The sequence below is a fragment of the Rhinoraja longicauda genome, chromosome 6 (genome assembly GCF_053455715.1).
Source record: "Rhinoraja longicauda isolate Sanriku21f chromosome 6, sRhiLon1.1, whole genome shotgun sequence".
NCBI classification, from domain to species: Eukaryota; Metazoa; Chordata; class Chondrichthyes; order Rajiformes; family Arhynchobatidae; genus Rhinoraja; species Rhinoraja longicauda.
In genome coordinates, this window is record NC_135958.1 from 21,507,965 (window position 1) to 21,522,859 (window position 14,895).

Here is a 14,895-nt window from a genome sequence, read left to right on the forward strand (position 1 = left end):
GAACTATAGACCAGTGAGATTAACATTCAAGGTAGAAAGTTACTGGAGAGGATTCAGAGGGATAAGATATATATGCATTGGGAAAGACAGGGTCTGTTTATGGAAAGCCTTCATGGTTTTATACACGGGAGCTCGTGTTCTATGAATCTGATTGAATTTTTTGAAGTAACCAAAAAAGTTGCGGAGGGCAAAGCCATATACATTGTCTAAATGGCACAGAACATGGAAAAAAATGGAGAAATGGGTGCTCAGGTGCAGGGAGGCAGTGTGCGTGCAGTGGAAAGAGAGGGGATATTGCTTGAAATTGGAGATGGGTTGGGTTGCAAGGTATCCAGGTGGAACATCAGGATGCTGGCAGTGGGGTCTCAGTCACAACAATGCCAATGAAATTCAAGGGAATATGTAGATGCTCATGGAGGACAGTTATGGCCTGAACTTGTGCCAAGAATGTTATGTGCAAGTTAATCAGCCCATATCTGCATCGTGTCTAGGCCTGGCATCATAAAGACATAAACTGCCTCATTATCTGGGTGGTAGCAGAAGCCAAGGAATATTTTGCATCCATCAGCAATGAACAGAGCCATATGATCCCAATAAAAGCATCATCCAAGGCTGAAACCAGTTAATTGCTCTGCATTGATAAAAAAAAATGGAATATAAACTCATTTGTACAAAATAGTACACCACAGGGGCAGGCCCCTCAGTCCACCATAAGTGTGCTGCCCACGATGGCAATATAAAATAATCCCATCGGCATGCACATTGTCTATGTCCCTCCATTCCCTGCCGATACATGTGCCTGTCAAAATACCTCTAAAAATTCCCACACATGGCAGCATGTTCCAGGCACTTACTACTCCAAGAACACTTGCTTACATATCTCTTTGAACTTTCCCTCTCTCACCATAAACCTACGCCCTCTCCTATTTGACATTCCAACCCTGGGAACGAGCTTCAAAAGGACACAAAGTGTTGGAGTTACTCAGCAGGTCAGGCAGCAGCTCTGGAGAACATGGATAGGCAACGTATCTTTAGACTTTAGCGATACAGCGTAGAAGCAGGCCCCTTGGCCCACCGAGTCCGCGCCAACCAGCGATTGTGCCCTGTACACTAGCATTATCCTACACATTAGGGACAATTTACAGAAGCCAAATAATGTTTTTGTCTGAATTGTAGTTTAAATATGATGTAGTGTTTGTGGTTGTGTGTTATGTTGGGGGGGGGGGGGGGGGGGGGGGAACTGTAACATTGTCTCTCCTGAGCGGAGACCCGACCTTTGTTTTCTGTGTCGTGTCTCCGTTCCCGCTGCGGCCTACCATCGGCCATGCACCTGGAGCTGGCGGCTCCGGCTGGGACCACCTGGGCTCTGGTTCGCAGAGCCCGCACTCACCACCTGCGGCGCTGGCTGCCTTCGGATGCTGCGGGAGCGGCTGCGACTCGTCTCCGGAAGCTTCGGCGCGAGCCACGTGGACGTCAGAAGCCCGCAGGCCACTGGGTGGGGGCCGACATCGGGAGCTCCGGCAGCGGCAGCGTCTTCGCCCGCCCCGAATCGCGGGGCTTGGGTCGGCCCGCCGTGGACCTTTCACCGTCCGGCGCGGCCTGGAATAGGCCGCAGGATTTTTCTCCGCCCGGCGGGAGCTTCAATGTCGGGAGCCCCAACCGCCCCGACGGGGCAACTCCAACAGCCTGACCGCGGGAGAAGACGGCAGGGGAAGAGAAAAGACATTCTGGCCTTCCATCACAGTGAGGAGGTGACTGGAGGAGACTCACTGTGATGGATGTTTCTTTGGTTTGGTGTTAGTTTATGATTGTATGTGTTATTGCATTTTTATTGATTATTCTTATTGGTCTTATTGTTGAAACTGCGGGTAATTTTTCATTTCACTACACATTTATGTGTATGTGACAAATAAACGACTATTGACTATTGATTGACTATTGACCTACAAGCCTGTACATCTTTGGAATGGGGGAGAAAACCTTCGCAGTTCAGGGTTTCAGGTTGAGACGCTTCTTTTCCTCCTGAAAAATGTCTGACCATCTATGGATAGGTAAAGTTTAGAGGAATATGGACCAAACATGGGCAGGTGGAACTAGTGTAGATGGGGGATTTTGGACAGTAGAGGCAAGTTGGTCCAAAGGGCCCGTTTCCATGCTGTATGACTATGATTATGACACTCCAATCTATGCCCCCTATAATTTTATAAACTTCTATCAGATCTCCCCTCAGCTTACAACATTGTAGAGAAAACAACCCAACCTCTCCTTATAGCTAATACTTTTCAATCCAGGCTACACATCCTGATGAACCTCTTCCATTCCCTCTACAAAGTCTCCACATCCTTCCTGTAATGGGGCAACCAGAACAATACTCCAAATGCAGCCTAATCAAAAATCCACACTGTTGCAACATGACTTCCTGACTCTTGTACTCAATACCCCAACCGATGAAGGCAAGCATTCTAAACACCTTCTTTACTGCTCACCACTATCAGGGAACTTTGAGCTTGCACTCTGTCATCAATGGTCCAAAAGATCCTGCCATATACTGTATTCTTTCCCCTGACTTTTCACCTCCGAACGTGCAACACGTCACTTGCCCAAATTAAACTCACCCCACAGTTTTTCTGGCCATATTTCCAACTGATTGATTGGATCCACCTGTTGTATCTTTTGACAACCTTCCTAACTATCCTCAACTCCACCAATGAAGGGGGAAACAACTGGGAGTTGTTCTGTGTAGATGTTTCTGGAAACCAAGTGATCCTTCCTACATGGAAATGGTCCATGGCAGATTTCCGCTGCTTTACACATTCTAAGGTGAAGCAACACTCCATGCAGTGGGCATCTTGCTTGGAGGGTGTTGTGACAGGAGATTGTAGCTTACCACAGGAGGGTGGGCTAGAGAGTTGAAGGCCTCCTAGATTACCACATTTATTAATCAGCAGACATCAGCTCAGAATGGGGGAAGAGAGGGTTCAAGCTCAATTGGAAACAATTTCAAGCCCAAAGAGCATTCTGGTGGCAACCCAATGAGCTGGAGAAATGCGTAAGAAAGTCTGAAGAAGGTTTTCGACCTAAAATGTCACCCATTCCTTCTCTCGAGAGCTGCTGCCTGGCCCGCTGAGTTACTCCAGCATTTTGTGAGCTGGAGAGATGGCTCTGTTGCAACTTGAAGTCTATATCCGAGTACTGACAGCAAGTGTTAGGAACAGCCTGGCACAGAGCAGTAGCTGGTGACAGGCACTTCTTCCCCCCCCTAGTGGTCTAGGAGGTTGGTGTTTAGAAGTAGCTTGTTAAATTCCAAATCAGTGCAAACACCACAATCAAGCAAACGAGTTTAATGCTTAGATTAAACATTGACCTGTACACAGCTCGGAGGAATCTTGAACTGATTGTAGAAGTTATATTGCACCTGTTGCTGCAATCCTGCTGATGCAGCTCACTTGAGCTGTGCAGTATCTCATCAGGGCTGAGCAGCAGACTACTCAGCAGAACAAGGAGCCTGCAGGAGATATACAGAGCACACCCAAGCACAGCAATAGAGTGAGGCCAATGATGCAAGAGATTATGTAGAGAAAGGGGTGGAATTCCAGCCAGGTCTGGCAGCAGAGACACATGGGGAGGTGGGCCAACCGCTGACCAGACAATTACTGGGTCTATTGGTAAGAATCTCAATCCAGGCAGCTGGAAACAAGAGGATCAGAGCCACACCGACATTGGAGGTACCAGCCCCAAGGGGCATCCCCAGCAGTACTCAAGTGGTCAGCTACCACAGCCCCCCCCCCCCCCTCCCTCCCTTTGGGCTCTCCTCTCCAGCTCTGACAAGGCTGCCTATCATTGATGATAATCTGATGTCACTACTGCAGTCTCCTGGCTGTAAAGTCAACAAGATACAATTCGAAATGCAGGAGTTGCTACTTGCATCTCACCCAAGAATCATCCCACAATCTCAAAACCCAATCACATTGCAAAACCAGGAGGTTTACTGTGCTCAACATTGCTCACAGAACACCAATAACTATATTCTGCATCATTCCCTTTGCTCTATATATACTTGATTGTGTCAGAAGGAACTGCAGGTGTGGGTTTTTAACCAAAGATAGATACAAAATGCTGGAGTAACTCAGAGGGTCAAGCAGCATCTCTGGAGAAACAGAATAGGTGAGGTTAAATCAGAAACCTGACCCACCGAGTTACTCCAGCATTTTGTCTACCTTGTATTTATGATTATTTATTATCCACATGCTGGTCAACTGTTCCAGCCATTTTCTATTTTAGTCCACTCCACCGAGCTTCATTCTGTGATGATACTGTCTAGAGAAACACAGACCATTTAATAGAATTATATTCTGATGTAACTCACACTCCGAGGGACAGTTGATCATTATAAATCATTCTTAACTCTTATTCTACCTTAAACTGCTGACTCTAGTTGGAGCATCCCACACCAGACATCCCTAAATCTACATACTCTGCACAAATGACCACTGAATACAAGAGCAGCCTCCCATTTTGTAATTAAAAGCATTTACCTCAGGACAAATCTGTTGATGTGCCATCCAATTTAGACCCAAAAATGACTGCAGATCCACAATATACCATGGAAACCAGCCAATTAACCATTGGATTACCAACTTTTGGAAGAACAAAGTAGATACACCAATCAGTCATAGAGGCACTTATGCTTAATTAAACATTAGCCTCTCTCTCTCTCTCCAGATTCCTCTCGATTCTGTTAATATCCACCATATCTCAACCCTCCGCATAACAATAAAATGAGAATGAGCAGAAACATCGCATCCAAGCACTAAATGTGATAGACTAAGTCAAGGTTTTCATTCGATAGACTATTCTGTTCTCCAGAAAGAGCCTTCCATAACTTCCCTCGGAGTTTTAAAAGCTTTTATTGAGCACCAGAGTGACCAGGTGCCCGGGTGACAGGCCGGCCACGGGACCCTGCCTCTGCCTCTGCCTACAGCTCAAGACGGCAGTCACTCGCCTGACCCTCGCCCCTCGCCCGCCCCCCGCCAACCCCGTCTCTTCTCCATCACTCACCCACCCAACTCCCTCCCGCTGACCACCTCTCCCCCCCCCCCCCCCCCCCCCAAAACCGCGACCGCCAGCATCTACTCACTGTGCATTCGCCGACATCTTGCGGCGCTTTCTGCTTCACGTGATCGGTCATGTGACCTCATTGCCCAGGTAAGTCCCGCCCCCTATCCGGGCACCCAATGGCGGCGGGAGGACGGGGCGGGGCCAAGGCAAGGTCTACGCGAGACCATTCGGCCCTTCCAGTTAGGCATAGAAACAGAAAATAGATGCAGGTGTAGGCCATTCGGCCTTTCGACCAGCACCGCCATTCAATATGATCAATGCTGATCATCCAAAATCTGAACCCCTTTCCTGCTTTTTCCCCATATACCTTGATTCCTTTAGCCTGAAGAGCTAAAGCCACGTCCATTCGGCCCATCCAGTTAGTCCATTCACCCCATTGAGTTAGTCCATTCAACCCATCCAGTTAATCCATTTGGCCTATCCAGTTAGTCCATTCTGCCCATCCAGTTTGTCCATTTGGCCTATCCAGTTAGTCCATTCAGCCCTTAGAGTTACTTCATTCAGCCCATCCAATTAGTCCATTCGGCCCATCCAGTTAGTCCATTCAGCTCATAGCTTTAGTCCGTTCAGCCCATTGAGTTAGTCCATTCACCCCATTGAGTTAGTCTTTTTAGCCCATAAAGTTAGTCCATGGGAGCACAATTCTGCCATTCAGCCCATCAAGGACCAGAGGTCATAGCCTCAGAATTAAAGGACGTTTATTTTAGGAAGGAGATGAGGAGTTTCTTTAGTCAGAGGGTGGTTAATCTGTGGAATTCATTGCCACAGAAGGCTGTGGAGGCCAAGTCAATGTGTAATTTTAAGGCATAGATAGATAGATTCTTGATTAGTACGGGTGTCAGTGGTTATGGGGAGGAGAAGCAGAAGGCAGGCAAAATCAGTATGGAGGAGTTGGGTCGAAGGGCCTGTTTCCATGCTGAAACAACATTTAAATGTAATTTGTAGGAAAGAACTGCAGATGCTGGTTTAAATCGAAGGTAGACACAAAATGCTGGAGTAACTCAGCGGGTCAGGCAGCATCTCTGGAGAGAAGGAATGGGTGACGTTTCGGGTCGAGACCCTTCAGATTCAATTTAAATTGATTTAATTTAAATTTAATTGGTGATTATTTGAAGCTGTAAGTAAAATTATTTTAACATAACATTGAAACACAACTGATTACAGAGAAGAGCACCCTGTACACTTTCCAGTCACCGACTCCATGCTTAGGGACAGCATAGTCAAAGCAGAGTAAAGCTGAGAAGCCTCAGAAATATATTAAATACAAATATTGCTTTTTACTTTTTCATTATTGTTCTCACTATGAAGTTCTTTCTTTCAATTATTAATTCGTGATTTAAACAAATTCCATCCCTCTGAGCATTCAATTAAAATTTAAAATGCAGCATGATCCTGATAGCGAGATTTAGACTGAGATGCACTTCAAACCAGCCCATTCTACATCATCTTCATCGTCTGTTGCTCCTGGCAACGAAGAGATATCTGCTGCAGTGATAATAGAGGCAAAGGGCAACATGGAGACAGAGATCCCTGGAGTGAGGGTAATAGGGTTGCGAGGTAGGTTTCCTCAGAGTGAGAGTACCGGCAGTGCAGCACTCCCACTGTACCACCCCTCCCACAGTGCGGCACTCCCACACAGTGTTGGTTTTCCTCAATACTGCCCCTCCCACAGTGCGGTACTCCCATAGTGTGTGCTCCCACAGTACTGCCCCTCCCACAGTGTGGCGCTCCCTCGGTGCTCCCCCTCCCACAGTGTGGCGCAACCCTCAGTGCTGCCCCTCCCAAAGCGCTCCCCCAATATCGCCTCTCCCACACTGTGTCTCTCCCAGTACTGCCCCTCCCACAGTACGGCACTCCCTCAATACTACCTCCCACAATGTGGTGTTGCTTCAGCATCGCGCAGCCTAGGTATGGGATGAACTGTTTGGGATTGGCATCCATGAGCTCCCGAGTGGGAGGTGAGCAACTCCCCAGTGAGAAAAGGCAACCCCAGTCTGCTGCATGCCGGCAGATCCAGCCACTCCTGCAGGAAAATCTTTAAATAAATCCGAAGAAACAGACACTCCGGGGAGTCATGTTCGCATGGCAACCACAACACAACGCATCCTGTCTGAGATGGGCAAGGTTGAGAGTGTTGAGGTGAGGTTGATGGGTGATGGGTGGGCACACCAATGCCTCTACTTCCTTAGAAGGCTGAGGAAATTTGGCATGTTTCCAATGATTCAGACTAATTTCTACAGATGCAACTTAGAAAGCATCTGATCCAACTTGGTTTGGTAACAACTCTGCCCAAAATCTCAAGAAATTGCAAAGAGTTTTGAATGTAGCTCAGCACATCACTCATACCAGCCTACCCCAGCAACTCCATCTGCACTTTATGCTGCCTCAGAAAACCATCCAACATAATCAAGGACCACTTATGAGGGTTGTGCTCCCCTCTCCTGTCAAGCTGAAGATACAAATGCTTGAAATCCCATGCCATCAGATTCAGGAACAGCTTCTTCCCTGCTATTATCAGTGTCTTGAACAGCCTGTTCATTCAGTTAGATGAATGAACCAATCTTCCAATCTACCTTGTTGCAGCCTCTGCACTTTCTCTGCAGTTGTAGCACTGGATTTGGCGCTCTTTATTTTTATACTACCTGTTATACTCATGTACGGTATGATTTGTCTGGACAGCACAGAAAACAAAGTTTTTCACTGAAACTTTGTACATGTGATAATAATAAACCAGTAATCTCCACCAAAACTCCTTTTCTCATAGCATTTTTCAATGCAACTATAGGGTGGCAACAATTGCCCTCTTTACTCCCTCCCCTCCCAAATTCAAAAGATCCAAATAGTCTTTCCAGGTGAAGTAGCGATTCATTGTACTTCTTCCAATCTGGTGCATGGTAGTCAGTTTTCACAATGTGTTCTCTTCTGCATTAGAGAACCCAAACACAGACTGGGTGACTGCATTGCAGTGCATCTACATTCAGCCTACAAGGATGACCCTGAGCTTCCAGTTGCTAGTTTCTGTAATTCTATCCTACTCCCATTGACCTCTTCTTCTGTGACTTTAACAACATCTCATCTTCTGTTACAATCTTCAGAAATCAATACCAAATTCAATAATTTCAGATAACTCTTATTTTTCTTTTCCTACTCACGTATTCACCAAGGAGAAATATATTGTAGGCACAAAAACCAGCAGATGCTGAAATTTGACCCATCAAGTCTGCACTGCCATTTGATCATGGCTGATCTATTTTTCCTTCTCAACCCCATTTTTCTGCCTTCTTCCCTTTGACACCCTTACTAATTAAGAACCTATCAAGTCTGCTTTAAAAGTACCCAGACTTGACCTCCACTGCCATCTCTGACAATGAATTCCAGATTTACTGTTCTCTGGTTAAAGAAATTCCTCTTCATCTCCATTATAAAGTTACATCCTATTATTCTGAGGTTTGAATGGGGACCCGACCTGGAAATTTGTCTGTGCATATTTGTACGTTAATTGGCCTTCTATAAATTGCGTGGATGCGAAAGTGGGATAACATAGAACTAGTGCGAATGGGTGATCGATGGTTGGCTTGGACTCTGTGGACCGAGGGGCCTGTTTCCATGCTGTATCTCTAAACTAAACCAAACTAAACATTTCTTTCCACAGATGCTGTGTGACCCACTGAATCTCTCCAGATATGTGTTGTAATCCGTGATTTCAGTTGGAAATTCCAGAGCACTTTAAGATTAAAAATTAGGAGGTATTTGATGCTTTGGAAGTGATTGCTGGGTACTGACATGGATAGAAAATTGGTTGGGAGAGAGAAAGCAAAGAGTGGGGATAAATGGGTCCCTTTCAGAATGGCAGGCAGTGACTAGTGGGGTACCGCAAAGCTCAGTGCTGGGATCGCAGCTATTTACAATATACATTAATGACTTGGATGAAGGGATTAAAAGTAACATTAGCAAATTTGCAGATGACACAAAGCTGTGGGGCAGTGTGAACTGTGAGGAAGATGCTATGAGGTTGCAGGGTGACTTGGACAGGCTGTGTGAGTGGGCGGATGCATGGCAGATGCAGTTTAATGCGGATAAGTGTGATGTTATCCACTTTGGTGGTAAGAATAGGAAGGCAGATTATTATCTGAATGGTGTCAAGTTAGGAAAAGGGGATGTACAATGAGATCTGGGTGTCCTAGTGCATCAGTCACTGAAAGGAAGCATGCAGGTACAGCAGGCAGTGAAGAAAGCCAATGGAATGTTGGCCTTCATAACAAGAGGAGTTGAGTATAGGAGCAAAGAGGTCCTTCTACAGTTGTACAGGGTCCTAGTGAGACCCCACCTGGAGTACTGTGTGCAGTTTTGGTCTCCAAATTTGAGGAAGGATATTCTTGCTATTGAGGGCGTACAGCATAGGTTTACTAGGTTAATTCCCAGAATGGCGTGACTGTCGTATGTTGAAAGACTTGAGCGACTAGGCTTGTATACACTGGAATTTAGAAGGATGATCTTATTGAAACATATAAGATTATTAAGGGGTTGGACATGTTAGAGGCAGGAAACATGTTCCCAATGTTGGGGGAGTCCAGAACCAGGGGCCACAGTTTAAGAATAAGGGGTAGGCCATTTAGAACAGAGATGAGGAAAACCTTTTTCAGTCAGAGAGTTGTAAATCTATGGAATTCTCTGCCTCAGAAGGCAGTGGAGGCCAGTTCTCTGAATGCTTTCAAGAGAGAGCTAGATACAGCTCTTAAGGAGAGAGAGTGGTGAGTCTGTGGAATTCTCTGCCACAGAAGGTAGTTGAGGCCAGTTCATTGGCTATATTTAAGAGGGAGTTAGATGTGGCCCTTGTGGCTAAAGGGATCAGGGGGTATGGAGAGAAGGCAGGTACAGGTTACTGAGCTGGATGATCAGCCATGATCATATTGAATGGCGGTGCAGGCTCGAAGGGCCGAATGGCCTACACCTGCACCTATTTTCTATGTTTCTATGTTTCTATGTTTCTATGTTTCTATGATAGCAGAGTCAGTGGGTATGGTGAGAAGGCAGGAACGGGGTACTGATTGAGAATGATCAGCCATGATCACATTGAATGGTGGTGCTGGCTCGTAGGGCTGAATGGCCTACTCCTGCACCTAATGTCTATTGTCTATTGCTTACATAAGGTCATAAGTGATCAGAGCAGAATTAGGCCATTCGGCCCATCAAGTCTACTCTGCCATTCAATCATGACTGATCTATCTCTCTCCCTCCTAACCCAATTTTCCTGCCTTCTCTCCATAACCCCTGACACCCATACTAATCAAGAATCTATTTCTGCTTTAAAAATATCCATTGATGGCCTCCACAGCCTTATGTGGAAAAGAATTCCACAGATTCAACACCCTCTGACTAAAGAAATTCCTCCTCATTTCCTTCTTAAAGGAATGTCCTTTAATTTTGAGGCTATGACCTCTAGTCCTAGACCCTCCCACATCCACTCTATCCAAGCCTTTCACTATTCGGTATGTTTCAATGAGGTCCCCCTTCATCCTCTAAACTCCAGCGAGTATAGGCCCAGTGCCGTCAAATGCTCATCACTCCTGGGATAATTCTTGTAAACATCCTCTGAGCCCTATTCAGAGCCAGCTCATCCTTCCTCAGATATGGTGCCCAAAATTGCTCACAATACTCCAAATACAGCCTGACCAGTGTCTTGTAGAGCCTCAGCATTACATCCTTGTTTTTGTATTCTAGCCCTCTTGATATAAATGCTCACATTGCGTTTGCCTTCCTTACTACCTATTTGACTTGCAAATTGACTTTTTGGGAATCCTGCACCAGCACTCCCAAGTCCCTTTGCACCTCCGATTTCTGGATTCTCTCCCCATTTAGAAAATAGTCTACACCATTATTCCTACTACCAAAATGCCTGACTTCACACTTTGCTAGACTATATTCCATCTGCCACTTCTCTGCCCACTCTCCCAACCTGTCCAAATCCTTCTGCAGGGTCCCTGCTTTCTCTACAGTACCTGCCCATCCACATATTTTCGTAACATCTGCAAACTTGGCCACAAAGCCTTCAATCCCCTCATCCGATTGGAAAATTGGTTATTGGGAAATAATTAATCTACGTTTAGAAACACAACGGATTGATAGTCAGTCCAATGATGAGGGATAGTCAGCACTGATTGGTTTTTGGCAGATCCTATCTGAATAATTTAATGGGTTTTGGCAGATCCTATCTGAATAATTTTTGAAGGGATAGCTAATTATATTGATGAGTTTGATGTGGTTTACACAGGCCCTCCTCATAACTGAAAATATCTACCCCAGATAATATCCCAGTTAATTTTCTCTAGTGAGGAGGTTTATGGTGCAACAACAGTTTGCATTGGGGGAGGGGAACTCTAGTGAAGAGAGAGCTCCATGGAGAGGCTGCAGTGGAGGGAATGGGTTGTTGTGATGGATGGAGTGTTGCAGTGGAGGGGAGGGATTGTGTTGGAGGGGTTATTTTGGTCGAGAGGGTTACAACAGATAAGGGTTATAGTGGAGATGGATTGCAATGAGGGGTGTTAAGGTGGAGAGGGAGCAGAGATTGAGAGGGGTGTTTATGATGCTGGAGGCCAATAGTCGAAAGTAAAGAAATTCTTACTTTCTACAGGTTTTCCAGCTCATAAATGTAACAACATAACAAATAAATATACAATAATGAATAATACAATGATTTATCTGTCAAACTAGGTAACCAGAACATAATAGTGCGCAGCGGTAGAGTTGCTGCTTTACAGCGAATGCAGCGCCGGAGACTCAGGTTCGATCCTGACTACGGGTGCTCCACTGTAAGGAGTTTGTACGTTCTCCCCGTGACCTGCGTGGGTTTTCTCCGAGATCTTCGGTTTCCTCCCACACTCCAAAGACGTACAGGTATGTAGGTTAATTTGCTGGGTAAAAATGTAAAAATTGTCCCTAGTGGGTGTAGGATAGTGTTAATGTACGGGGATCGCTGGGCGGCACGGGCTTGGAGGGCCGAAAAGGCCTGTTTCCGGCTGTATATATATGATATGATATGATATACAAAATCCATAGAAGATTGTTGCTGAGGTAGGGTTGTGGTTAGGGTTGGTGCAGGTTGGGTCAAATATGGTTGCTGGGGAGAAGCTGTTCTTGAACCTTAAGATCACAGCTCTCAGGCTCCTGTACCTTCTTCCCAATTTTAGTGGCGAGAGCTGCCTTTTTGAGGAATCTCTTTGTGTAGATCGCTTTGATGGTGTGGAGGTCAATATTTGTGAACCGGGCAATGTCCACCACTTTCTGCAGCTACCTTCATTTGAGTCACCAAATGTGACAGCTGTGATGCAACCAGCTCTTTACCTGCACAGAATCAGACTTTTACAAAATAAAGCATCCATTTAAAAAGTTCCAGGCTTATTAACGACTTTGCAAGAATACTGTTGAAAGCATTCTGTGATCCTGGGAAGTGCTATTTTTGGAGTGTCCTTGTATCTGAGCTGCAGGTTCCCAGAGGTGTGATGTGTGTGCGGCTGGTGGGTGGAGGTGGAGTTTGAAGCACGGCTGTGATATTTACAGAAGCCTGAGTGGGCAGCGAGAGCCTGAGTGAGCACCAACGGGTCATACCCTCATTGATACATTGAAAGGTACCTGTTTTTGTTAAAGATTATCCTTGCTTCCCATCAGATTCACAAACTCTGTGAACCAGGGGTGTTAGAGACAATCCAATGAGCCTGGATATCTGAACCGGAACTTGCTGCTACAGGTGGAATCAAGACCATCTCCAGCCAGTGACGTTATCTCAACCTTACCAAGAAATCTGAGGTAAGCAACAGTCTTGCTTCTGGAGTGTGGGTGCGCCTCTACTTAAGGCCAAGAGATGAATGGTGAGGGAATAGGTCATCCAGACATTAGAGCTTCACTCCTTCAGCCGAGCGGTGTTCAGGAACCAGCCACACCAGTGACACTCTCCTTACACGAAGAATCACTCCTCAGATACCAAGGCCAATTTGCGTTGACCTATTTTTATGACAGCTGTGGATACATGTTGCCACTACAGGACAGCTGCATGTAGCATGCCTTCAGCCTCTCTGAAGGGTCCTGATCCAAAATCTAATTTGATCTTTTCCCTCCACATATTCTGCTTGATCTCCTGAGCTCCACCAGCACTTTGATTTCTCAAGACTCCAGCATCTGCAGTCTCATCCTAGGTTCCTCTGTTCATCCCCATTCTTACTATTTATGTTTCTGTCCTACGCCTTTTCGCCTTCCCTTAAAGAAAAAGTCCACCTTTGTACTTTCTTCTACCAAAGTGGAAGACTTAGATTTTTAAACTTTATGCTCCATCTGTCATGTTCTTACCCATTTCATTTGCCTCCTTCCCACTTCTCAGCGTCCATGATTCGACCCACATTGTGTCATGAGCAAACTTCCATAAAGTGCCCTTGGTTCGCTCATCATAATCAATAACACCATTGTGAACCACTGAGGCTCAGCACCATTCCCTGTCGTAGATACATTACAATATATTTTGTTTATTTTAGTTGATTATCTAGAATTCTAGAATCTACTGAATTTTGGAAGATGACAACCAAGATACCTCCGTCCACTTCCACCCATATCCTTCCGCCCGGCTTTACATTCACTCCTCCTCATCTGCTATCCTTTTGTCTCCTTTTCATCTCTAGTCTTTGTCGCTTACTCCACCCATCTATCAATCACACCCCAGCCTCCTCACCAGTATCCACCTATCACTTGCCAGGTTTTGTCCTGCCCCCACCTCTCTTTTCCACCTTTCTCTCCCCTACTCCGTCAGTCCAAAGAAGGGTCCCAGCCTGAAGCATTATCTGTCCATACCTTGCACAGATGCTGCCTGAGAGTTCATCTGTACTTTGTGCTTCACCCATTATTTTCATTGTCACTGTCTTCAAAACACTGGGTGCAGGTCATCAGACCCACATTTTATCACCTTCCACTCACATTAATTTCTTCACTTCCGATTTTTGTTTTTGCTGCTGATTTCTTTGAGCTCCTCATTCACTTCAGTCCTTCACTGCTTCTTGGAGGTTTTCTGTGCCCCCTTTGTTGAAGACAGAAAGAAAATATTTGATTTTTCTGGCAGTTTTATATTCTCCAGAATCATTTCTCTCACCTCAGTCTATAAAGAATTCATATTAACCAGTTAATATTTTCCTTGCTACACGTCTATGGGTTTATAGTCCAATTTTGATTCTTGCTGGCTTTCTCATTTCACCATTTCTTATTAACAAGAGAGGAAGTTGATTGATGTCCTGCTAAAATTGCAGATATTTTCCTGAATTTCATCATTTAATTCTGTTCAGTCTGCAGGCAGCAGATGTCAACATATCAGTATTAGGCTCTGTCCCTTGTTCTGTCATGTCTCATCTTTATCTCTCCTCAGTTCCTCTTGGCATCTCTCTGTCTCCCTTCTGGTCCATTCCCACAAAGTCATTTCATTGTTCCTTCAAAAACTGATACCTGGACCATGTCACAATTCTCCTCTTCTTTCCCCATTTGCTTATCCATCTCCTCCCTCCAAGACCATGAAATGCAAGATTAACATTAACCAATCTACCCAACACTTACCTCCTGACCAGGGTGAGGGCTAGGTTGGGGACTGGGGTTGTGGCGGGGGCTCGGGTGAGGGCCGGGCTCAGGGTGGGGGCTGGGGGCCGGGGTCGGGTCTTTTTTTTAGAGATACTGCGCGGAAACAGGCCCTTCGGCCCACCAAGTCCGCGCCGCCCAGCGCACATTAACACACACACTAGGGATATTTTT

The 14,895-nt window shown here is 45.7% G+C and overlaps 1 protein-coding gene across 1 annotated transcript in view; it reads right to left on the reverse strand.

The window, feature by feature from the left end:
• pepd (peptidase D) overlaps nt 1–5,193 on the reverse strand; it is a 68,359-nt gene extending 63,166 nt beyond the window's left edge. Inside the window, exon 1 of the mRNA XM_078400672.1 lies at nt 5,138–5,193. Coding sequence (XP_078256798.1) covers nt 5,138–5,154 — 17 coding nt within the window. The 5' untranslated portion in view covers nt 5,155–5,193. The remainder of the gene's footprint in view (nt 1–5,137) is intronic.
• Nucleotides 5,194–14,895: the final 9,702 nt, after the last annotated feature.